The 27,105-nt window shown below is 35.3% G+C and overlaps 2 protein-coding genes across 3 annotated transcripts in view; one reads left to right on the top strand and one right to left on the bottom strand.

The window, feature by feature from the left end:
- Positions 1 to 5,847: 5,847 nt before the first annotated feature.
- On the top strand, positions 5,848 to 14,828 carry GIMD1 (GIMAP family P-loop NTPase domain containing 1; the record flags this gene model as incomplete). The annotated part of the gene is made up of 2 exons (XM_079702376.1): positions 5,848 to 6,267; positions 14,568 to 14,828. 2 exons carry the CDS (start codon positions 5,848 to 5,850, stop codon positions 14,826 to 14,828), a joined length of 681 nt encoding a protein of 226 aa, XP_079558502.1.
- A 9,131-nt stretch (positions 14,829 to 23,959) lies between these two features.
- Positions 23,960 to 27,105, bottom strand: part of AIMP1 (aminoacyl tRNA synthetase complex interacting multifunctional protein 1) — a 37,983-nt gene continuing 34,837 nt past the window's right edge. The window contains exons 7-8 of one of the 2 annotated variants that reach the window (XM_079701869.1): positions 25,069 to 25,178; positions 23,960 to 24,070 (exon numbers count right to left, since the gene is read on the bottom strand). In XM_079701869.1, the coding sequence (XP_079557995.1) occupies positions 24,062 to 24,070; positions 25,069 to 25,178 (119 nt within the window). In that variant the 3' untranslated portion in view covers positions 23,960 to 24,061. Of the gene's footprint in view, positions 24,071 to 24,937; positions 25,179 to 27,105 lie in introns of those variants that run through there. The other variant, XM_079701868.1, reaches the window with a different exon arrangement.

The following is a 27,105-nucleotide window of genomic DNA, read 5'->3' on the forward strand; positions in this document are numbered from 1 at the left end:
CTTCAATAATGACATATATTTGTATAATGACTCACTCACTATATTGTCATTGAAAATGAGTGTACTTGTGATTCTCAATTTTCAACTAACTGGCTTGGAGCTGGTGATCAAAGTTTAGTTATTGTAGGCCAAATCATTCATTATATCCTAGAGGCATCAGATTATAAATTTCATTTATGTTCATGGAAATCCACTTCAAACAATAAAAGTACAAAAGTCAAATGCATACTCATATGTGCACACATACATGCACATATGTGCAAATATTTTATTAAGTATATAAAGCCAAACCCAACAAAAAGCCATCACAGAACAAGAAAAGGGATCTAATGCTAGAAATGGAGATAATTATACATTAAAAAATGAAAATATGGGTAAAATATGTTTATTATATAATAAATCACCAAAATTGACATAAGAAGAGTCAAATTACTATGACAGCAATTTTTTTAAGTTGTTCTGGAATGACCTCCAGAAAGTTGCTGGGCCTAGCTGTTTTTGTGAAAGTTTCTTTGAACCTTCAAGGGATATGTAATTGCCAAGGTATCCAAATTATTGCAGAGTTCCATAAAATAAAGAAATTTTCCTAATTCATTTTAAGAGGTTAGCACATTCCTGATCTGAAAACCTGACAAATATAAGATAAAAATGGAAAGCTATAAACCAATCTATTAATAAAGTTGCTAAAACTATAAATATTAGAAAAATGAATGCAGTAAATAGCAAATAAAATACCATATCCTGATTAAGTAATTGCCAACAATTACTCTTGCCTCCATACACTTAACATGCTAAACATAATCCCATTATTAATGCCTCTCATTACAGTAGTGGATCTTAAAGAAGGGAGTAAATATGGGGAGAACATGAGTAGTTTGGAAAAAGAAATGTATTTACTGTGTCATTCTCCAAGAGAAGCAACTGGCCCATGGGCACCAGGAAATAAAGATTTTTAAATGATCCTATTTTTCTCTGTGTTCTTTTACAAATTTCTTAGCTGCTTAAAAATATACATATTTCATTAATAATCCTAAAAAATTCATCAGAATTACTCAGAAGGAAAACAAAAAGCAAACAAACAAAAAACGATAGCAACAACATCAAACAAAACCCCAAATATCATAAACATTCTCATGTGGGGATGAGACTGGTAGAGTCTTTAAAATGTGAAGCCAACCAAATCTGGACTGAAACCTTCTCCTATTCCCAGCAATATTTCTGTCCAGAAATGGGCATTCTTCATTGTTCCAAGAACTTTCAACTGTATTCAAATTAGGACCATTTGGAAAATTTAAACTGCTGACCAGTGTTCTCTGAAATTTTTTGAAAGGTGAACTCTGACGTCTTACTCTAAGACCAGCTCAGACTGAATCAATCAAGTCACCACCAACTTCAGCCAGCTTGTCAGTGTTCCCTTTGACTTGGAGCAGTGTTGGCGGAGGTTAAGGTCATTTAGACATCATAAATACAGATTCTGATTATCACTCTAAGGGTTTTCTTTACTACGAAAAGACATAACATACGAGCAAGGGGTTCACAGTTCAAGTCAATGCAAACTGGAATTTGTCTAAAATTGTGAGAGTGCCTTTAAACCAAATTGCCAGAAGTCGAGAACTACTTATACTAAATCAATTTTATGGAGTACAGAGACACAATTTTACTGAGTATTAAGACATATAATTGACACAATTATAACGTATACGTAATATATACACACACGTTAATACATGTGTGTGAGACATAATTTACATAATTATATAAATATATGTGTGTATATATATACACACACATACATATACATATTAACATTTGATATAAATGTGAGTGTGTGTATTACAGACTGAATTATGTTCCCCTACCACCAAATTCCTACGTTAAAGTCCTAACACCCAGTACCTCAGAATGTGACTGTATTTGGAGATAAGGCCTTTAAAGAGGTAATTATGTTAAAATGAAGTCATTATGGTTGGCCCTAATCCAGTATGACTGGTGTCCTTATAAAAAGAGGAAACTTGGACACAGACACACTGAGGAAAGACCACGTGAAGACATAGGGAGAAGATGGCCATTAACAACCCAAGGAGCAAGGCCTCTGAAGAAACCAACCCCACTGACACCTGGATCTCAGACTTCCAGCTTTCAGAACTATGAGAAAATTAATTTCTGTTGTCTAAACCACTCAGTCTATGGCACTTTGTTATGGCAGCCCTAGCAAACTAATACAGTGTGTGTGTGCATGTGTGCCCACGTGTATGCATGTATGCGCACGTGTGTGCCTGTGTGCATGCGTGTGTAATTTAAAATATAATTGTTACTATGTCATCTAGAGTCACCCTTACCACATGATATCTCATTTCATAGATTGTGGGAAGTTCAAGGTCCTCCCATAGATTCCTGCAAGCGCCTAGGGATTAGTGTCCTAGCTTCAACCTCCTTCCTCTCCTGATTCAGTTTAGATGTCATTTTACAGTCTCCAGCGTTGGTGGTCCTTGTCCTGTGCTAACCTAAGATGGACCTCAGGCCTTTCTATTAACTTCCATCAAAATAAAATAAGGTAAAAGGTTAAGAACAACCTAAAACAAAACAAAAATAAAAAGGTAATTGCGAACATGGGAATTGTGAACATGGCTGACTTTACATCCCAGAAATGTAAAAAGTTAAAATTGAACATTAGCTATCTATGCTCTAACATAGTCACTTAGCTATTTCCACAAGTGGGAGATCTAGTTTCCTTCAATGTTCTAATGTTATAGTTCTTATTCTCTCATCCTCCTCCTTCTCATTTCTCTTCTATCTCTCCCTCTTACCTTTCCTCTCTCCGTCCCTCCCCCACCCCCTTCCTTCTTCTCCCCTCCTTTATATATACCTTATCTTCACTCTTTTTTTTTTTTTTTTTTTTTCTTTTTTGGCTCTTCCCTCATCCCCAGCAGTTTGACCATCATTGTTAGTGAATTCGGCTCATGCTCTCAGGATCCCCTTTTCTACCTCAAGTAGCTAATCAACTATTTTCTCAAACAAAGACAGTACCCTTCCTCAGAGAAATTCTGGAGCCAGCTGTTAACGTTATCCCTGCTATATTATGTTTAGCCAAGTTACTGAAAAGAGTGAAGGTAATATTTCAAGTTGTCTTTTCACCCTGATTCAAAAAGAATGAACATCAATCATTAAACATCATCAAATACCAATACATTACCCTTCTATATGATCTCTAAATTGACACAGATCTAAAACCTCCATTAAATCTGTTGAAAATTATTTTTAAATCCTGCAGTCTCATTAGAACTTTTCACTACACATAAGAACTCTGAACTTTATTTTTTAAGCCATCAACTGTTGCACTCAGCAAATGATTTAAACTATGATTTCAAAGAGGGCACATTAAAAACTAAAGACTTTCTATACTAGTCACTTTCTATAAGGGACACAGGAAAGAAGGCTTAGTTTTGCCTTTGTTCAAAAGATTTTCCACACAATTAATATGTGTTGATATAAATTGCCTAATTGAAGAATGTCAGTTTATGGTTTGCGGAAGAAAATGAAAATAAATTCTGGTTCGAAATCACTTCTTAGGAAACAGGCTGCTACTGCCACCTGGGGGAGGTTCTTTCTGCTTCATTCAAGAAAGCCAAATGCGCTTGTCAGAGAAGCAAACCCCTTTTGTGTTTTCTTTGTCATATCCACACAGGAAGAAGACTTTTAAACTTTCTGCCCATGAAGTCATAAAGCATTCCAGATGTCTCCAAAATTCCTTCACACAGAAATACATACTTCACAGACTTTTTGAGAGGTACAGGAGAAGATGAACCAGAATATAATGATATGAAGGTTTCTACAACTTATAAACTAAGAAAGTATGTTGGAAAATATGGGTTATATACTAAAAAGTGGAAAAATCAAATTTAATCTTTTAATAACAAAATAAAACCCCAATTTTAAGCAAAATTTATTTGGCCTTAAGTTATAGTTAAGTACTCCTTTTCTGAAATATGTTATCGTTAATTGATATGGAAACTGTATGTGTTGATATAATCATGCTAGTGATCACATCAAATAATAAATTTTGATTGCATGGAAATAGCCAAGAGAGTTTTCTTAGAGAACTTTTGAATTTATGAACTAAATAGTGTTATGAAGTCAATATCTCTTGCATATATATTACATATTTGTTGAAACTTTTTCATGAAGTAGTAAATATGTCAATTACAATGGAAAAAATTGTGATCGTTGCTTTTCAATGTCTACTTTCTATTTAACACTTGCCAATCTTGCATTTCTTTAGGCTGTAAGATAAATTGTTACCTATTAGCAATTCTCTTAAACAAAGAAGTTAATCCTGGAAACACAAGTTTCAGGAAGTACCTATTGCAGTTACACATCTGTCAGGTGACATAAAAAACTCAGTGCTGATTACAGGAAGACAACTAATCATTTATAGAAAGGATTCTGGTAATAGATTAACTAAATAAAATACATACAGTATCAGTCTCAGAGTGGTACAGTGACACTGCCAGAAGGTTGAAGTTCATAACTGTACCAGCTTGAGGGAAGTCTGTGGAGAAAGCATTTTTAAGATTGGAAAAAGTAAGTGACATAGAACAAATCGGTTGTGATTCCATAATTAATTCTTGAAAAAAAAATCACACATCTAATTCAGGAGTAAAAAGAAATCTGAGTGTCTATGGTGCAGCTGACAGAGCTGAATGAGTTAGTGAGTTGGGGTCACCTTCAGGGACCCCTAAGGTGAGTGTCTTTTGTATGAGGGTATGAGGTTCCTTCAACATGTTCATATTAGGGTCTGGAGTGAGTAGGGTGAGGGGCATCAGAGGACAAGAAAGGCCAGCGGTACATAAAACTTTATAGTTGAAGTACAAGTTATAAGCAAAAATAATAAATATGCAATATTAAATGTCTTTATTTCTGAATCAGCAGATTGAGTACATTTGGCAATTGGCCAGTAGCTCTGCCTTATCAATCTAATGAAAATGATGGATGACCTTAAAATGCTGTCAGGGGCTTATGTTCTGCACAAAAATAACTACAGTTTAGGGGTGCTGTAAATGAAATAGATTCTCCCCAGGTTCTCCTGCCTCCTAACTGAACTGCACAATGTGTTGGCCTTTCCTTTCTTCATTGAAGAGCCAATACTTAACTATGATGAACCAAGGAGATGTTTAATTATTTCATAACAGATATTACAAGTAGTTCTCATTTTCATCAGAATGTTGCCTAGTTGTTAAAAAATTAGTAAACAGGAACAGAACTCTTCTTTAATATTATTCATGTTTCATAGGACCGAAGCATTCAGGAAGTCAGGAAAGATAATTTTTTGCAGATGCCACTTGTATATTCAAAGGGTGGGGAGGTAGGGAGTGGGGAGGTGCAGAACGTTGTTTAAAATGCAAGAAGGGCCATTTCTTCCACTGTACTGTTCCTTCTTCTCCTCCAAGAGTGAATAATTTTCAAATATTGCTGCTACCTTTGTTCCTGAACTGAGAGACCTCAGGACCCCATTTCTAAACCAACTCGCCTGTCACATTGATAAGTTAACATATTCCTCCTAAACATGGTTTATACCATCTTCATGTAATTTTTTTTCTAATTTTCCTGCAATTATTGTTTCCTCCTCCCTTCCTTATCTGTATTTGATTTCTCTCTCCTCTCCCACTGAAAACTACTAGTATTATTTCCATTTTCCCTTTGTCACTGAGGGGTCCCCACTCCAGTGGAGAGCTCCTCCATACTTCAGACACTAAGAATAAGGGGAAAGCAAATCAAAGTCAATACTTGGGAGTGCTCTAGGCCAGGTAAGAAGCCTTACATTGCGGGAGTGTAGAAGCCTGACTGCTTATGCTGAGCCTTTGTTTACCCACAGCCATGATGGACTCCAATAAGATGACCATCAACTTGGTCCTCTTTGGCATGACTCAAAGTGGAAAAAGTTCTGCTGGGAACATTCTTCTTGGAAGCACTGACTTCCACAGCAGCTTTGCTCCATGTTCTGTGACCAAAGATTGCAGTCTGGGCCGCAGTTGTCACGTCCACAGCTTCATGCGTCGAGGGGGCCAAGAGGTAACCCTGCAGGTCCAGGTGCTGGACACTCCAGGTTATCCGCACAGCAGGCTGAGCAAGAAGCATGTGAAGCAGGAGGTCAGGGAGGCCCTGGCACATCACTTCGGGCAAGAGGGTCTGCACCTTGCACTGCTGGTACAGAGGGTGGATGTGCCTCTATGTGAACAGGAAGAATCTTCCCCAGTCCAGATGATCCAGGTAATAAAAAAGAGGCAATTACACTGATGACATTATTCCCATTTGAAGGACATTATCTTAATAGGAAAGAACTATGAAAAACTGGTTAAAAGAGTAGTTTTAAAGCAAGTTTAAAGCAAGTAGTTTAAAACAAGTGCTGGTCACATAGAAATAACTGGTAAAAATTACTTGATTTTCCCACCAAGAGTCATTTTTACAATTTCCTTTAGAGGAATTCAGTCATTTTGTAACTGGGTCATAGAAAACAAAACAAAACAAAAAATGAGATACTGAAAATGAGATACTGAACTTCAGAGGTCAACTAAGTCTCAAACCCCTAAGAACTGTGAATCTGATTGATTGTCAGTGTGGTCTGACTATCTGCATCAGAATCAACTGAGCTGTTAAAAATGCAGATTCATCCAAGCCCTACTGAAACAGAATGTCAGGAGTAGAGCTTGCCTATCTGTATTTGCATAAACTTCCCATATATTTCTCTAAAACAGTGAAGTTTTAGAACCACTGAACTAAAAAACTTACTTGCACCCATTCAACATCAAGGGACAACCTCTTACAGTTCACCATAAATGGGGCATTACTGTCTGATTCAGTCACTGAACACTGAACACTGCTGTATTGAGCACCAGTACAGAGCTTAATGACTGGTGAGTAATATATGAGCCCTGGTCTCAAAAAGCTCACAGTCTAGAAGAGACAAATAGATAAACAAGTATAAGACAATGCATTAAGTGCCAAAGTAGGGCAATGTATAACTTCTCAGTGAAGGAGGCATCACTGAGACCTACACCACGGTAAATATTCAGGGGAGATTTATACTTTATTAACAGGAAAAAAATCAGGAATTTCAGAAGCTTTGTTTGTTTCATCATCTCTAGGGTAACTGCTCCATGCCAGCCATGAGAAGATCACAGGGACCTCAGGGTGAACAAAAATAACATATGCCACTTTTGACTAGCGGTTCATCCCTGTTTCTTTGTTCATTTATTCAATTTCTTGATTCTCCAGTCTGGGGCCACCCAAATTTAACTGCTGGACTTGACTAGTATTATTCAGTAGCCTCATTAAGTCACTGAGCTCAGAGAACACATCTCTCCTAGAAGCTTCACAAGTAAACTACATGAAGAATAGAGAGTAGACATTTTTAATTCAAAATGAATTTGTATAAATGCTATTCTTCTTTTGGTCCCATCTCTGATTATGCTCATGCTCTGTTACACTTAGAAAAACAGTATACTTTGCTTTAAAGAAAGATATCTTCCTTTAACTAGTAAAGGCATAAGGTTGTTCTAAATGACAGACACACGTTTTGTTTTTCAGTAACTGTGCATGTTTCTAAAAAAAAAAAAAAAGCCATATGTGTAATCACAAGAAACTAGCGGAAAAAATTAGGGTGACAAGAGTATAAAAAATAATCCTCATCATCTAACTCCTGAAAAATCAAGGACATTCTGTACAAAAGCAAAGAAGAAGAAAAGAAGATGATTGCAATTAAGAAACAATATGGAATCTAAGAAAGCCCATAAACCACCCCCCAACCAATTAAAGCCTGCATTTCAAACAATATTTCTGGTAGAAATCAAGTAGGGCGGGGGGCGGGGGGGGACCTGCAGCCATACAGTGTAATTTTTAAACAGTTTTAAAAATTTATTTAAAGTTGCTATTAAATAGACATTTAGCTTAAGCTATATAGATGGATGTAACCCACTAAATTCAGTAAATGCATAAATAGTTCTCAAAAACTAACCTGACCCTCTCCATATGTCTCCAGATTTTTCTTCCTGCTGGTCCAGGCAGGATATTTTAAGAGACATACATTTTGAAAATAGATTTTTTTCCAGTTTTAGGATATAGAACAATATTGTAATTCCCTAATTGTTTTTTATGCAAGTGAATTTGATTCATACATGTCTCTGATCCTTTTAAATGGTATTTGGCATATAGCCTTCTCCTCTTATAGCTGCCTTCCTTACGTCAGTGGCCAATTCAGGAGTTGAAGGCACAGGGAAGATGGGCTAGGGAAAAACTCAGATCCAGAATATTTTTTTCGAGAATAAATAACTTCTGTCTCCCGGGAGAACTCAGCAGCCAAGATTTAGTAATCCTCAGAGGGGCCTCGACACCTAGGAGGCACTGCAGTCCTATTCTGGGCTTACCACCTTGATCTTTGGTTGAAGATTGCCTAAGCACAGGCTGGCTGCTTATGACCTTCTTCCTGAAGGTGCCTCAGATACTAGTGGCAACCATCTGGATATGCTCACAGATTGGGAGGGAGCAGCTGCAGAATGTCTGAATATTCATCAGGACCAGCAGCTGTTAGGAAGGAGGTGTTGCTAAGGTCCTCTGGTTTCAGACAGACCCTGGATTTCTCCTTCCTGGCTCATGCAAAATGGGGAACAGAACATCTGCCTTCCCCTCTTCCTTTCCCCCTTTCTGGGGGCACTGATGCCTTCCATGGAAGTAGTCTGCAAGGCTAGTGCCAGAGGAGTGACCTCTTTTTTCCTGTACCTCTCTGTTGTCTCTTTAAATATCTTTCAATTTGTGCTCTAATATTTTAGAGGGGTTATAAGCTGCCAACTGTGACAACTGAAACAGTTCCTCAAATGATCCCTTTTTCTTTATTTATGTTAGGCCTTCATTAATTTACAGTAAAATGGTGGAGATGTCAGTGAGTCATCGCCCCAAAATTGGGAAATAAAGGGAATGATTCATCTGAATGTTATCTATCATTTTAATTTTTTAAAAAATCCCCCAATAATAGATCAGAGCATATATAATAAAGTCATCTGAGGGAAAGTGCTAGCATGCAGCCAAAGTGCACGAGGAATTGAATCCAGGAATTGACTAAATTCTTTCCATGATCATGGTTATCATGTATATATTATCACTGTATATATTCAGGCTTCAAGCATGTATTTTAATTTCGAATGAACTCAACTGCTGATGTTATATATGGGTGTACACAGGAAAGGTTCAGAAAGGCCAATGTAAGGCCTGAACATACTAAACAAAGATCATGGGCTTAGATGTTCTATAGAATTCAGTTGATATATAAGCCTGTTACAGTTCTAGGTATATGACTATAAATGATACTAAGACTTTCTTGGCTTCAGTTCCTCACTTATAAAATGGGGATAATTTACCTAATTGAAGAGCTCTGAGGGCTATATTTAATAAATGTAATGTGCTTGGCATTGTGCCTTAATTACAGCAGGTTCATAGTAGGTTTGCAGAAAATTGCCATTGTTTTTATTGCCATCAGCACTACCTAGATTGTGATGAGTACTTATTCAAATGAACTACTAGATATAAGCAACATATTATAGATGTTGTTCAAGTTCCTACTTAGCTATTCGCTTTGTAACCTTGGGTAAGTAACTTCTCTAAACTTCAATCTTTTCATTGGTGAATTGGGAAAGATAATAGTTTACTAGGTTACTTTTGGAATTAATGTCATATTAACATAATAGTAAATTAACTCAGACACTGGCACATGGCAAGTGCATAATAAATGTTACCTATGATCATTGTGACTTTATTGTTAGTATTTGTTTTACCCTAAAATTGGGACATATTATTTGTAGCCTTCTTTGGGATTATTTTGATAGGCTTCAGAAGAAAGTAAGAGTGAAATAAAACTTACACGGCCCTGATTTATAGGAACTTCCTTATTAATTTAGAAAAAAATCTGGGAAAAAAATTCACTGGCTTAGTAATGTTAAACTAAGAAGCCCCAATTTAGTGTGAAGGACAGGGGTCCCCTGCCAGTCAAGGAACCTCTGTTACAGGCCCAAGTCTGCCAATAATCAGCTATGTGGCTGTGGCCAAGCCATTTAACATCACAAGGCCTCAATACCCTCATCTGTAAAATAAGGCAATTTTGACAGATGATCTCTAAGGTTGACTATTCTCTAAATCTGATCGAACGAGGCTTATCATTCAGCTTTGGCTCTCTAAGAAGGAAAATGTGGTGCTCTAAGTGGGAAGAGAATAAGGGAATAGCATAAAATATAAAGAATGGTCCTTTTTGTCCTCCTGATCCATGATAATTTTTTTCTCAGTTGATGTAATAGTTGGCTTTTTTTAGTTTCCCCTTAAAATGTCCAGATGCTATGATTTCATCAACCACAAACAAGTGGGGCAGGGCTGGTGAGGTCCTGGGAAAATGAACATAATTCCTGGAAAACAAAGTTTATATCCTAACTAGTTGTCCCAAAAGGACTAGATGGACTCATACCTATTAGCACTATGAAACCAAACAACTCATTGTTGATTGTAAAATTTCCATCTAGCTTAGTACTATATTTAAATTATTAACACCAGAAACTTACATTAACTTATCTTTCTTTTGGATTTTTTTACGTGAGGTATCAATCAAATGTGATTATTCTTTCTCTGGATCCATAAAGAATGTTTGGCCACTAACATGACGACTATACACCAAGTGACACTACTTTCAAATATTCAACTATTTGCTGGCCAAAAATCAATCTAAAGAATATAAGCTAAATCAACCATTCTCTTCTATTTTTGGCAGTAATTCAAAAGTGCAATTTCTCTCACAGTTTAGGACATGAGCATCCTTTCATAAATATCAACATGTAAAAACTTTGCAGTGGCTGAACACATGGACTTAAGTAAGTGGTGTCAAGCTTACAAATCTATTATCCTTAGGCGCTTTAACTCATTTTTCCCGAATGATATTATGGTTTAAAGTACAGAAGATGTCTGGTGGAGACAAAGAGGCAACATGTTAATGTTACAATACAGAAAGCCAGGAACTAAAAACACACTGTGAATTTTATGCCCTTTAATGCAATAGGTACTAACCTAGCAAGAGGAGAAGTCTATGTTATAATATATAACTCAGGAGAGAACCACTTGAGCCAAACGGTTTATTTAGCATGAATTTTTATTATGGTGATGTTGTAAAAATAGTTAATAATAAATATAGCCCCTGCATCAACCAATACCCAGGGAATAGGTCTGGGGGTAACACTCAAGGGGTTAAGGACAGTGGTTATTTATTAACTTGTATTAAACATTTCAATATCCTGACAACCAATATGAATGCATCAATAATGTGCTGAGTGAATACCAGGTCTGGCTCTAAATTTGAGAAACTTCTAGAGACAAGAGTGATGAAGGATCAATAGTTGTATAGAAATAAAATCCCAATACTATACAATTCCCAATAATGCTCAATCACTTTCTTTACTTGGTATGTCTTTACTGCCTGAGAACTCCTTTGTTAATTCCTATGCTCGAGGCATCATCACATGCCAGAAACGTTTTCTGACCCCTCCCTTTACCCCCACTTTCCACCTCTCCCATCCAAAACTAGGCTAAATGTTTGCCTCTATAGTGTCAATATATTTTCTATCATAACACTTGCGATTACAACAACCTGAAAGTATTTTTTCCTGTCTGTCCCTCTTCCTTAGACCTAACTTTAGTTAGTAAAGAAGAATCTCCACTAGATATAAGCAGGAAATGTACCTGTCTTGTACCACTCCTTGTCCCCAAAACAAAGTAGACCCTCAATAAGTATTTGCAGAAGGAATAAATCCCCTAGAGTGCTTTTTAAAATTCACATTCTCAAGCTCCACCCCTAAAGATTTTGATGCAGTTTTAGCAAGCATCCCAGGTGATTCTGATGTAAATGGCCCAGAAATCTCTACTCCCAGAACCCAAATCTGATATATTTAGCACTTCATTAATTTTTCAACCATTTGGATTAATTTGCTGGGGCTGTGATAAGAAGTATAATTAACTGGCTGGCTTAAGCAACAGAAATTTATTGTCTCTCAGTTCTGGACGCTGGAAGTCTGAAACAGGTGTTAGCAGGGTTAGTTCCTTCTGAGGGCTGTGAGTGAAGGATCTGTCCAAGGATTCTCTCCTTGGCTTATGGATGGCTGTCTTTATGCTCACCTGGTGTTATCTCTGTATTCATGTCTTTGTCCAAATTTCTGTTTTATAAGGACACATTGGGTTAGAGACCCACCCTAATGATCTTAATTAATCGTATCTGCAATAACCCTAGTTCCAAATAAAGACACTTCTGAGGTACTGGAGATTAGGACTTCAACATATCAATTTGGAGAAAGGGGTTACAATTCAACCCACAACATGGTTTATTTATTTTGCAATTCTCTGACTTCTCTCTTAAAAGAAATGTGTTCTTAGAGCATATAGAATATATGACAAACTCTGAAGGTCTGGTAATTTTGCTATGTCACTATGAGCTAAAATGTGATGTTGACATTGCACATATATTTTGACTTATAAAAGAGCTATGTTCTTTAAAGGTTGGGTTAAAGTTTTGCTAATTTGTGTTTTAAAGGCACATAAGCATATGCCAATTAAAGTACTTCTTTGAAAAATTCTTTTGTAAAGTTCAGAATCTTTCTGTTTAAATAATCATTCCCTAATGTACTGATTTGGAAATGTCTGAGGATTTTCTTGAAGCAGGGCATTTCAGGAGAACTAGAAATATACAATTATTCTACGGTATAAACAGACACATTTTGAACAGATATGAGGAAAAATTTTGGACCTATACTTTGAGAGAGTCCCTCTGAATACAAAATAGAAAGTGCAGATTACAGGCGAATTTGTGATAATGAACTAGAGTAGAAAAGTTTTACAGGAAAGTACAATTTTGTGTCCCAAAGATTAAATTTCACAATTGAGGACTCAAAATTAATAAATAAAACGCTAAACCTTCTATTTGAGACGATGGTGAGGGTCTAAATTCCAAATTAATACAACATATTTATTGAGTTTACAACTAGAGGCTTTGATATAGAAAGACATAGACTTTGCCTTCAAAGAGGTCATAGCCAAGCTATAGAAATAAATGTGAAAATGAATAGCTCTGTTAGGAGTTATAATTGGTAACCAGTCTTGAGATGTTTCTAATTTAAATATATTGTCCCACAGTTCCTGTATTTTCATATTAGATTTACATGTCCTGATTCTTCCTTCCTCCCTCCTTCCCTTCCTCTTTCTTCCTGCCTTCCTTTTACTTTCTTTCCCGCTCTTTCCCTCTTCTCCCTTTCATCTTTTTTCAGTTGTTCAATACTATAAATATGAATCTATATTCATTCAAGTTTCCCAAACTGCCATTCAATTTTTTCAAGATTTTTATAAACTAGAGTTTGTGCTAATGCCTCTATGTTTGTACTCAACGTCTTTATACATCAGTTTCTCCATATCATAATGGTATCTCCCACAAATCACCACGTTGAGCTTTAAAAGAGATAAAGTATGTAAAGCGCTTAGCATAATATCCAGCACTAAATATTAGTTGTTCTCCCGTCTTTTTTTCTTTTAATTATTAGATGTTCTGGATATTTCTTGTTATGTTTATTCCTAAGCATTTACTACTTCTCATGCTATTATAAACTGGTAGCAGCTTTGGAAATATTTTTGTTATGGGAGTGTTTGGAATGGAAGGAATTTTACTGTCACATTGTCATGATTTCATATAACTGGAAATATTAAAAAAAGTTAAATGGTTATTTCTAGATGCCTTTCATATTGCGTGAGCAATCTGCCATGTGCTATTACTTCTGCTTTATATCAGCTCATTTTCACTAATCAAACAAGAATTTATTACATGACCAACTTCTACATATTACTAAACAAAGGAATACCAGTCTGCAGTGTTTTTCACCCACATTAGAGGAAGTCGCCCGATAAACTGGTTTTGATTCCAGGTATGTGAAGAGGATGCGAGTCACAGTAATATTTTGTAGTTGCTCCAAATTACCAAATGTATTTTGATCTTAGCATTTCCATTACATGTCATCTGATTAATTGACAGATTGTAACCAGAATATGTAATTATAAATCCTTAGAAAATGTTTTCAGTGATGATGATAACACAACATTCCTACAGAAAGAGATATGACAATTCCCTCGGGCAAGGTGCTCTGACAAAAGAATTCAGTGGCTCTAAAAGATTCAGGTTGACAGGCAAGTATAAATGACTGCTGAATGTTGCAAATGTAATTAAATCATATGCAGCATTGATAATATTGCAGTTTTGAGGTTGTATATACATAAATTATAACAACAAAATAAAATGGAGAACTAAAGCCTTTTTTTAAAGAAAGCCCACCCATCTCTGTCCATGTGCTTACATTACTTGACCCCATTATCATTTCCATTATATATTCCAGCTTTTAGAAACACAATGAGGGACAGATTTATTGACTGTGTTAAACTATAATAACTCTTCAGCTCTTCTTTGAGAAATATAGTCCAAGGCAAATAGCCATTTAACTTCTCTCTTTCAGGAACTTCTGGGACATGCTTGGAAGAATTACACTGCCATTCTTTTCACCCATGCAGAAAAAATGGAAGAGGCTGGGTTCAATGAAGATGAATACTTACATGAGGCCTCTGATACACTGCTAACCCTACTAAATTCTATTCAGTGCAGATATATTTTCCAGTATAAAAAAGGAAACTCACTTAATGAACAAAGACTAAAAATCTTAGAAAGAATCATAGAATTTATAAAAGAAAATTGTTACCAAGTTCTTACCTTTAAATGAGATTTAGGTGAAAGGAAAAGGGCTTTGGGTTTTAGAGTCAGCAACCTGGTTTCAAAAGTGCCTTTGTTAGCATGAATGTGGACCATCAGAATTTCCATGTGCTGCCAGTGAGAGTGTACATTGGTAAAACCACTTTGGAAAACTGGCAATTAAAAATAAGATTTCTAAGGCAAATCCTATGACACAATAATTACACTCTGAAGTATATATCCAACAGAAATGTATACATTTGTGCACTAAAAGACATGTATGTACAAGAATGTTCATAGCAGTACTATTCATAATAGCTAAAAACTAGAAATTATCCAAATGTCTACTAAGAGTAAAACGGATAAGCAAACTGCGGTATATTTAAACAATGAAATATTATACAGTAATGAGAATGAGCAAACTACAACTGCATGTAACAAGATCAATGAATTACCCAAACAAAATGTTGAAAGACAGAAGCCAGACATAAAAGAATACATACTCTATGATTCCATTTGTATAAATTTCAAAAACAGTCAAAACTAATGTAATTTTAAATTCTGACGTGAGAAGTGTTGGAAGTCAAGTTACCCTTGGTGGGGTGGTGGGGGATAGTGAGTGAAAGCACACACCGGGGTGGCTTCTCAGATTCCAGTAATGTTCTATTTCTTGATCTGGAAGTTGGTTTCACAGAGTGTGTTCCCATTAGGAAAATTCGACAATTAAACACTTCTGACTTACGAACTGTTTACTATATATTTTACACTTAAATAAAAGTTAAAAATGAATAAATTATTATCTATATTTTCAAAACTTGCTCCACTGCTTACTTGATCCTAAAAAATTAAACTTGTGAAGGCCTGTTCCTCATGTGAGATACCTACTTCATATTTACTGTAATGATGAAACAACTGAGCACATATTAGACGCTCAGTAAATGTTAACTTCCGCTTCCACTTTCATATAACCCCTGGTTCCTATTAAGGCTTGGAAATACAGGTAAAAGCTCAGAGCCGAACCCTGCAGCAGAAATAACTGTTAACAATTGTAATAACCAAATATGAATAAAGCTTTGACTGAAAAAGAGGCTTCCAGTCTACCTTGAAGGTCGGTCAATTTGGATTAGTAGAGAGATCCAGGATAATCTCAAAGGCAGCAGTGAGGATCGAAGGAAAATAATTCTAGTCAATCGTAACAGCCAAGTCCATCCACAAGTCAGTATCAGATCGCCCTCAGGTTTAACATCTGCACGAGCATCTGCACATAAGATTCTTTCCTAAGGTAGTCCCCAATTTACAAACAGCTTGTTTTCATAAAGTTAATTTGTAAATTGCTTTTTTAGTGTGCATTATACTTTTCCATTAAAAACAGGATTACAGCTCGTGGTTGTTCTCCCAGACTAATCCTCAAAAGTGTACCTAATGTTTTATATTACCTGAACTTCTAGTACAAATTTATAAAGTATTTCTAAGGGAAAGCATAATACAAATTCCAACTTGAAACAACATCTCTATTTCTCTGCACGGTCCCCATCTATCATTGTGGGTCCAGGATTGGAAAGTGGGAGCCTCAACAATTGGGCTGAGTTTTGGAAGTTAAGTAAAAATTGACCCTTCCCCAGGGGTTAGTGGCTTGGTGACAGAAAGTTGAAGTTGAGAAGGTGAAACTGCAGTGACTAGTGAAGAGTGGAAAATTCATGTTCTGAGTTCTTCATGTTCTTCATTCATGTGATGTCAGCTAACTCTTTACAGAACACAAATACTAGTTAGCTAAAGGAAAGATATGTTGTGCAGAATCATTAAGGATTCAAGATCTCTGAGGCTGGACTAGTTTTAATGAGTAACAGAGCAAAGGTACTTTTAGTTTCAAAGAGGAAGACTTCTGTGATGTTTTTCCCTGAATTATTTATTTTTAAATTTGTATATATATATATTTTTTACATAAATCTGAATGTGATATTACATATTTGACTTTTCTTTAGTCATCTTATATTTTGCTTTTTTCAGTAACAATTTATGTAACTATTCCTCTATTGATATGCATTCCAGTTTTCTGCCAACAACTATTCTTGTACATATTTTTTAATATAATACTGATTTTTCTTCTGTTAAGTTATATTCCCAAGAGTGGGATTTCTCGGTTGCTTTAATTTTAATATATCTTACTCAATTTCTTTTCATACATGTTGCAACAAACTTAATTTTCAACAACGTTTGAGAATGCTTTTCCTATATTCTTGTCATCAGTGTTATCATCTTACACACCTATTGCTAACACCAGTTTGCTAAATGTAAAACTGTACCTTACTTACTGTTTACCTTAATTTGCATTTCCCAGACTACTCCCTAACTGGAGCATTTTTGTAAGCATGTTGGTCATTTAGATTTCCTCTTCTATGAACTGCCTCTTCACATTATTTATTTTTTTTGTCATTTACTATTGGATCGCTTCACACAAAGTTTCTTTGCTTGACAAAAACTTTAGTCAGGCTCCTGAACCTTCTCCTAGGCCCAACTGTGCTTAATTTAGTTTTGGCAAGAACCCTGCTTAAGTCAGTTTACCAGAACCCTTTACCTTCCGATATCTGATCAGGTTCCTTGTCTAACCACCCTGGCCTCTCTCCAGCAAAGATCCTGTTAGGCGGGTTTACCCAGACTCCCTCTGACCCTTCCTTGTAGTTCCCTCTTGGTAATTTTCCATCCAATGATCCCCACCCTGCTCCTTGGCTATAAATTCTCACTTGCCCATGCTGTATTCAGAGTTGAGTCCAATCTTTCTCCCTCACAGTAAATTCCCATTTGAGTGGTCCCTCTACCTATCTTGATGGTCCTGAATAAAGTCTGCCTTATCATCTTTAACAAGTGTCACTGAATATTTTTTCTTTAACACTTCCTGCTTGCTAAATCTGAAGAGCTCTACATACATTACAAATATTAGTCCTCTGCCTTTCAGGTTGCAAATTGTTTTCAATTCTGTTATTTGTCCTTCAGTTTTGGTTACAGTAACTTTTGCCAAAATAAATGTGAATTTTCTTACAGTTATATATTTTTATGTACAATGTACAAAATTGGGATTTAGTTTCATTTCCTTTTAGATGGGCAACCATTTATATCTATTCTGTTTATTAAATAATAACTTTCCTACTGAGATAGGTAGATAGGTATATAAATATATATCTTCTTTATTTCTGGATCTATTCTGGATTCTTAATTCTTTTCCATTATCTATTTGATTTATATCACTATTAATACCATAATGATTTAATTTGAATGGTTCTATATCCTTCCTTGCTATCTAGGATGGCAAGCTTCCCTTGGTCTTCTTTTCTCAACATATTTTCTGGCTACTCCCAGTCATTCATTTATATACATTATTTCAGATCTAATTTTGTCTAATTTCAAAAGAAAATTCTTTTGAATTTATGACAAAGGACATTTTGTAATATTAAAATCCTCCCATGCAGGCATACAGGATGTTTCTCCATCTTATGTTTATTATTTTTTATATTACTGTATTTCTTACATTTTTCTTTTCCTTAGTTTTGCCAATTTGATAAAAGTTGCTATTCAGTTTTTCTTCTTGATAATTTGGACATTCTACTCTAATTAATACCCATTAAGAATTATTTCCTTGTCCCCGAATTCAGAATGAAGTACATACTTCTCTACCATTGTTTGATAACAAAGTAGAACTCTTTCCCCACTGCATTACCCCCTCAACTATTTAAATAAAACCTTTAGAACACTTTCATTTCCTCCCTATCCTTCTCTCCTTTACCCCATCTTCCCTATGGAAGAAGTCTTTGGAATGTTTTTCCTTTCTCCTTATTACTAGATTTTGCTGAGAGAGTTAATTATTTCCCCTTACAGATCGACCCTTATGTTTCAAAAGTCCCTTCTTATCATTTACATTGAGCATTCCTGGTAGTTTATCATTATCTCTTTTACTTAATATACAAATATTAGAAGGTCCATTCCTCACCATTGTTTTCTTTTCTCTTATCTTCCCCCATCTTTCTAGTTAGTGCGTTTTCCTAATACACTCTGCATTCTAGTGTAGTACCCCAGAGGCATTAATTCCAGACATGGTCTTCCATGAACCACTATGCAATAGCAATTCTAGCTCCTCATAATAATCAGCATAGTGGATGTAGGGAAATAATTTGTTAGTTGGTAATGGGGCAGTTAAACCATAAGAATAGCAAGGCACTGAAGCGAACATCTACCTGAAGCTGGTTGTTCGGCTTTTTCTGGATGACATCACATGTATATCAAATTGAATAAACTCACCATTACTAGAGATAATTACAACTTGCAACAAAACAACCATGTGATCAGAATTAGCTCTAGGTAAAATAAATGATGTCCAGAAAGTTCATCTTTGGCATCCTGCCACCTTTCCTATTAGACTCTATAATTTGCACTCTTTCCTCACATCCCTCCAGGTGCCCTTCTGTATGCTATTCTCACCTGGAAGACAAAAATCTCTACTAAACTTTGTATGTGAAAACGCTTTGAACATTTTAGATGATTGGAAGATAGTACACGTGATACTTTTGTGCAGCTGGGGTTGGAGCCTCATTAGTACATATTATCCCGGGAAATTAGTAATTCATCTCTAATACTAACTAGTTCTGACCCTTACTAGGTTGGTTCATCTAGATAACATTACCTCAATCAGCAATTTCAGACTTTCTTTTTGTAGTTATGTTTATCTACACTCTGCCTTTTTAAATAAGAATTTGCTTAGGTTTTCTCTTCTACTGATTTTCAAGCATATCACAATTCTTTTACAAAAGGCTATTTTTAAGTGGCACTGCTATTTCCCATATTCTCACTCAAACTTTATTTAAAAAATAAGTTTCTTTTCACAAGCATCTGAAGTTTTACTGTCAATTCATATGCTTTAAGAGAAAATGTTATCCTTTCACATGAAAACTGAAAGTTATGGAAAAAGTTATTTCTACCAAAATCATTCTCTTTTGCTAAACTTATTAAAAGTGACTTTCAATTTACATTTTTCATTAATCTTTTTCAAAGAGAAATCAAATTGTGGTGTTGATTTTGGATGACTCCTGCACTGTTCTTTCCAAATTCCCCAGGTGTGAAAACCTGAGTGGGGTTTTAAATTAACAAGTATCAGCCAAATATCTTAGTGGATGCATATATTGAGAGCATTTCTCTACTGGGATGTATGATATTCTAACAAGGCCATTTACAAAAACAAATGTAAAACTTTGTCAGAGCAGTCTTGATGTGAAGGCTCATCACGTGAATGCCACTGAAGAAATGAGCAGACATTAGTAACTGCTATTTGAACAATTCTATATGCATTATGTAGCAATAGGATAGTCAAGAAGAGTAGTTAGCCTTTTCATGTAAAAGGATTATTCTTTTTTTTTGCAATTATCGAGCCCCAGGTTTGTTCCTGCTGCTGTTGCTAAGGACAATAGCCTGCCAGATAGGAAATGATGCTGATGAAGACATAAAATAATACTTACATGCATATTTTACTCAAAAATCCAGAGAACTGGGAATAGGCTATGTTAGGAAGGGGGTGGGAGTAATGAAGGGGAAGGGAAAAAACCAAACAAGGGAATACATAAGGGTGAAAAAATATAATATACAATAATTAATTCATACTCTGAAATTCCAGATGGCTCACTTTCAAACTAACAATTATTTCATTGTTCTGGGTCCTTTCTCTAATTTTTTTTACAGTTATACTCCTATGAATTATCTCTGCCAAAACTCATCCAAAGTTAGAACCATAACTATAAGAAGTACGATGAGCAACAACGTATATATAAATGACTAATTCTTTTCCATTCCAAAAAGTTGGTATCTGAAGAAGATCCAGTTTTGTATAGAGGCATATTAGCCATAAGCAACTATCTTTCTTTTCATTATTATTTTAAAACTTTGGGTTGTCACCGAAAAAGCACTGCAAATGTGTACAACTATAGAGGTGTTCCTGGTTTAAACACAAACTTTTTCTACCTATCTATCTATCTCTCCATCTATTTATCTATCTAGAACTTAGTGACATCCTTCATAAGTAGACTTCTGGGATAGACTGTCATTACAGGATCAGTGCCCCCAACAAGAGTGTACTCAAAGAATCAAGGCACATACATGGTTCTTTAGAAAGGCAACAGCTGCCAGCAGCGGCAGCCTAGTTTTGCTAAGTGATTCTTACTAAGAATTTCCTCAGCAAAAAGAAAAAACTTGATAAATTCTCTTTGCAACCACTCCAAAGGAGTGTTTAATGACCTCTCTCCTTTTAAAATCGTTTAAATACTCCACTAAAGGAGCTGCCTTAATCTCCTTACATGAACTACTGAAGTTTAGGTTTTCTTATTATCTTTCCCTACAGTTTAGACAAAAGAGAAGTTAAACTTCTCATTCAAATAAAAGAAACCACATGACTATTTGAGAAAGAAAGCATATTGTAATGGAGAAATCAGAATATTAGTAAAATCTAGGTTTCAGCTAGTTATACCTTAGCACCAGCATTTATGTAAATTTTCTGTTGATTCTTTGGGGTAAAATAGCTGGCTTACCTCTAGGGAGTTAAATTGACAAGATGTGTTGAAACTACTTAGCTAGCTATAAAGCATTAAATATCTTACTAATAATTCTACAATAAAATCCATGACATGAGACAGATATTATTAATATATCCCCCTCACTTGGAAGGCAAAGCTCTCTCCACAAGACAGCAATTTGCTATATTATTTTTAGGTGTGTTACATTAATTTGCTTCACTAGTTTTTATTTTGTATCTTGGCGATAAAGTTTTAGTCTACACACCATTGCACAGCACTTAGAACCGGGACTGTGTCACAATTTATGTAGCCAAAGTACACAGCTAACACTGTACACTTTCATATTTTTATATATATATATATTTTTAAACACCTTTATTGGAGTATAATTGCTTTACAATGGTGTGTTAGTTTCTGCTTTATAACAAAGTGAATCAGTTATACATATACGTATGTTCCCATCTCTTCCCTCTTGTGTCTCCCTCCCTCCCACCCTCCCTATCCCACCCCTCTAGGTGGTCACAAAACACCAAGCTGATCTCCCTGTGCTATGCAGCTGCTTCCCACTAGCTATCTATTTTACGTTTGGTAGTGTATATATGTCTATGCCACTCTCTCACTTTGTCACAGCTTACCCTCCCCATATCCTCATGTCCATTCTCTAGTAGGTCTGTGTCTGATATTTTTATATTTTTAAAGGTACAACATATAATTTTCCTAGAAAATTGAGTAAGTATACTCATGCTCCCCTTTAATGTCCTTGTCATAAGCAATAGTGAGGTGATCCTCCACCCACCAAGAACTTAAAAATACAATTGCTTTTATTTGTTACATTAACATACAATAGTTAGAAATATTGTCTTTCTAGTCTAAGAAAATTGCAAAACTATTTGACACTTTATCAATAATATTAAACCAGTGAAAGGGCATCAATGAACAGGGCTGACCAGCATCTAAATATCTAAAACATGGATTTCAGTGGGAGTGCAGGGAGGGAAGAGAAAGTTTCAGTAAAAAACATCTCTAGCGAGGGGAGAGATACTACATCTGGTATAGTGGAACAGTCAGGTCTGTTGAAAGACAGGGCCTGTATGAAATATTCCTTAAGAAACTCTGTTCATTTCATATATACCAAGTAATCTTCTGAACAGAAATTTAACTTCTCAGGAAATGTGATACCATGAAAGGGGACAGAGATAGGAACACTAGTTTCAGGAAGGGAACATTCTTACCATAAACTGATATTAACATTATATACCTCTATTACGTGTAACATAATATATACCCTCACAACTCAATGAGGTAAATACTATTATTATACCCATCTTACAGATGAGGAAAGTAAGGTATATGGAGGCTAAACAGCTGCCCAAGATCACACAGGCATTTAAGTTGTACAGATGGAATCAAAACTAGGTAATCTGGATTCAAAACCAATACTACTAAGCTCTACAGACTACTTAGCATCTATAACAGTCATGTACAAATGCAGGTTTTTAGATCTGCAAAGACTCAGATTTTGGAACCTCATTAAACTAACATTCTCTGAGGCCCTATACACACCCTCTGTCTTGCTGACATGCTTATTAAACTTCAGTGAGTTACTCTGAATATTTTGTAAATAGTGCAAATGAGAATTTACATATTTTAAAAAAAGCAACAACAAATTATCTGTTTGGTGGGCACTTAATATTCTTGTACTCGTAGAATACTTAATGTTCTTCATAGAAGGCAGAAAAAATTTCCAATTATATATTAAAATTAACATGTCCTGAAAATGATTCATCTCATAAGAATAATACACATGGAATTTCTATATATAAGAAAAGTTAGTACTGCCAATAGTCACTATAAGATAGTGGGTCAACACTGCATGAGAAATTATCTTGGGGGAAGGTCAGCTTTTTTTTCTGGTTTACTTCACAATACATAGATGTCAAGAGGCACTAGCTGTTTAGTCTGTGACCTAACACCATCTCCTATTGTTGAAGTTCTTAATGGGCTGAATACCAGTCAGAAGCCAGAAGGATTATGTCCAGTTCACTAACAATGTCATCATTTTTTGTTAATTCTGTAACAGTTCTCTCATCCCAGCAATACAAATAAAACAGAATTAAGTTTTCTGTAAAAATAATGACTGAATGGGGCTAAGTGGATAACTTGATTAATGCTTTCATGTAACTTGAAAAATTGGGAATAAATAGTTCAACTATCTAAATAGTTGAAACATTCTTTAAATTATATTAGATTTACAGAAATGTAATATAATTGGGAAAAATCAGAAAATACAGACTCACAAAAAGTCTTTATTCCCGAAAGAATAACATATCTCAAGTACAAAACTTTGGAAAGTCATTTGTGTTTAGTTATCAACAGACAGATGTTAATGATGCTCTGTTAATATTCAGTTTTTCATAAAGAAGATAAAATTTCTATGATGGTACCACATCTTGGCCTACCAGAGAACTCCACGGACTTAAATAAATGGTACTTTTTATAACTTAGCATGTAGGGTTGTTTTAAAATTTTTTGTTTTGACTCTCCTTCTTATTGTAGGCTATAAACAACAACAGTGCTAGAATATTGGTATGTGTCATTTTACTTTTAGAATAGATATTCCTACCTCCATAGATGCATTTCTTTTTTGGTATCTCAGTCATCATCTCAAGGCTGGTGAACTTGAAGCTCATAGTGCCTAAGTTAATTTTCATTGTTCCTACAATATCTGTAAGATGAGTGAAAATACGCATTTGACAACTTTATACATATGTATGTTAAATTTTTGGCTACAATTTCTTTGAATATATTGACAGTATGATGGGTACATGAAAAAATAAAAGTTATCAATATTAAATGCTCTTCTAAAGATAAAAGCTACAAATAATCTTTTATTAGGTATCCAAAGAATCTTTGAAGTCACCTAAAATAAAAAAGTGGACTGTGTTTACGGTCAATTTATTGGGAACTACATTGGTAACACTTTGCAATGTGTTTATTCTTTAGAATTAGTCAAAATTTATTACTAATTATTTTGTTAAATTGGAAAGAATAAGTTCATTACACAGTTGGAAGTTTCAGTCTTTTAAAAAAGTCACCTGAAGTATGTAAGTCTGGGTTACTTTGGCAAGCAACAGCAATAATGTTCAAATGCCATGTCTCCTAGCTTTCACGTTGTTTGGCTCTCTAGAATCAACAGTTGGTCATTTTTAATACCATTACAATATAGACTAGTTAATAAGCCTGACAAAAATTCTAACTTTTCTTTTTAAAGAGGAGAGGGCGTTTATAATACAGATACTAAAAATACAAGGGTTTCAAATTGCATGCAACATGTGCCTACAAAGAAACTAAATGTTAATCTAGTTCAAGTTATCTAAATGTATAAAGAAAAAGCAATGTGCTAGCCAACATCCTCACTAAAAAAATAAATCATAATGAAACACAGGCAAATTCCTCCCTGTATCATAAAGGATCAAAAACCATAGGCAAAAATGTAGTGTTTCTCTAATTAATTGAAAACAATATATAACAGGTAAAAGACTACTCAAGTCTAGAAGAGAAATAACACAAAAATGAGCCAGTTATATTTTAGGTACAAGTGACAAATATATATCTTTTTATTGTTAAGTTTTCTCTAATGTATTTCAGTAACTGAAGTGTTTTATTTTATTTTATTCCACTGTTGGCCATAGTTTGAGCCCTACAGACTCCCTTCCCTTTCACCTCAAAGGGGGCTCCTTTGTATGTAGCCACACACTCATCATTAGTGTAAAGATCAGGCTGGATCTGCTCCCAAATCTTCTTCTTAGGATTCAGCTCCTTGTCAGGCTCTCCTGTTGGGGGAGAAAAAAAAATACATAGCTAACATATTAATAAACTGTCCATAGAGATTTCTAGTGAATTGTCTTGGATACAATTTCTGATCTTTAGACTGGATCAGGATTTAAACGTTTACTTTTTTTTTTTTTTAATTTATTTTTGCTGTGTTGGGTCTTCATTTCTGTGCGAGGGCTTTCTCTAGTTATGGCGAGCGGGGGCCACTCTTCATCGCGGTGCGCGGGCCTCTCACTATCGCAGCCTCTCTTGTTGCAGAGCACAGGCTCCAGACGCGCAGGCTCAGTAGTTGTGGCTCACAGGCCTAGTTGCTCCGCGGCATGTGGGATCCTCCCAGACCAGGGCTCGAACCCGTGTCCCCTGCATTAGCAGGCAGATTCTCAACCACTGCGCCACCAGGGAGGCCCCCAAACGTTTACTTTTAACACTTATTTTATTTTTACGATGTCAGCAATTTATATTCTTGATTGGTAAAATAAAATATTTTGTCATTTCCTTACAAATGTCAAAGATATTATGTCTTACTCTTACAATAAACAGTTTTACAGGTAATATAGCTCAATGAATTGGAATGATTCATTCTAATTAGATTAGAATGAAATGATTAGAATGAAAATACAAACAATTAGAATGAAAATACAAGATACTCATTTTATCATCACATATAAAGAAAGATGAGAGCATAATTTGATGTGTTATAATTTTACACATGGCAGAAGCAGCTTATGCTTTACTATTTGTTTCAACATAAAAAATGACTAGATCGCTGCTATAGTACTTAAAGATTTCTTACAATACTGGAGAATGGCTTAAATGTTGGGGTTATCTAGCTAAATATAATAACTACTCTGGGCTTCATCTGCTGCCATTCCACTTGGTGAGATGGAAAGAGAAAGGAAGAATAAGGAGATAGGACTAGCATTTTCTAAGCACCAGGAATATATGTTGCTGCATGCAATTCACAAAAACACACTGACTCTAGTTTTAAATATAAAGAAACTGGGGCTCAGAGAAGACAAGCTGCTCAAAGTCACACAATCAACAAGTAAAGTGAGATTTGACACCAAAGCCCTTACTCTGTTAGTACAGCACCTTGCCTCCTAATAAATTATCCTCTGAAAAGAAACAAACAACACTTTTACAAGTGGATAATATCCTATCCCCTCTCCCTACGGTAACTCACACTATAAAGTTTACAATCAAGAAGAGACAAACACATTGTAGAACATATCTGGTCTAGGCTCAAAACCAATATACCAAGCGATCCCTCTATTTAATGAATGATGAGGAAGAAGAGAGTAAAGTTGAATGTAACATGATTTTAGTAGCTGAGGATGTTCAATAACTTTTGAAATGAAGAATCAGTTTAAGAAACAATGAAGAGAAGTAACGAATCCCTTAAATGTTAGTTTCAAATGGAAAATGATTTCCCTGGAGGTAACAACAAAAATACTGCTTAAGTATAACTAAGTAATAATAGAAATATAACTTTCTAGATCTTTTTATTAGCTCTTCAGAAACTAATTAGCTCCCTGAAACTGGCAAAAATATAGAAAACTGTCCTCTGATATGTAGCTTTTCAGAGATGACAGAATAGTTAATTGAATAATGTATCTACAGTAGAAGAACAGGCAGTGAAACTAAAACTGAAGAGACTGTCTAGTATAAAAGATAAGGATTTTTCTTACTCCTTTAAGAGCATTTGATTATTTGATTGGACAACAGAGAAACTAATAAACAGAATAGAAAAAATTCCAATATATAAAGTATCTATAAAATTTTTGGGTTTTTTTCACCAAACCATTGGTTAGTCTAAGAGCATAATCATACTTTGTTTATACACAGATCATGTGGGGAAGTGGGCATTCCAGAATTCTGTAAAACTGAGACCAGACACACTGTTCAGGGGGGCCTGAGTACTAACTC

Source organism: Hyperoodon ampullatus, assembly GCF_949752795.1.
Source record: "Hyperoodon ampullatus genome assembly, chromosome: 1".
Taxonomy (NCBI): domain Eukaryota; kingdom Metazoa; phylum Chordata; class Mammalia; order Artiodactyla; family Ziphiidae; genus Hyperoodon; species Hyperoodon ampullatus.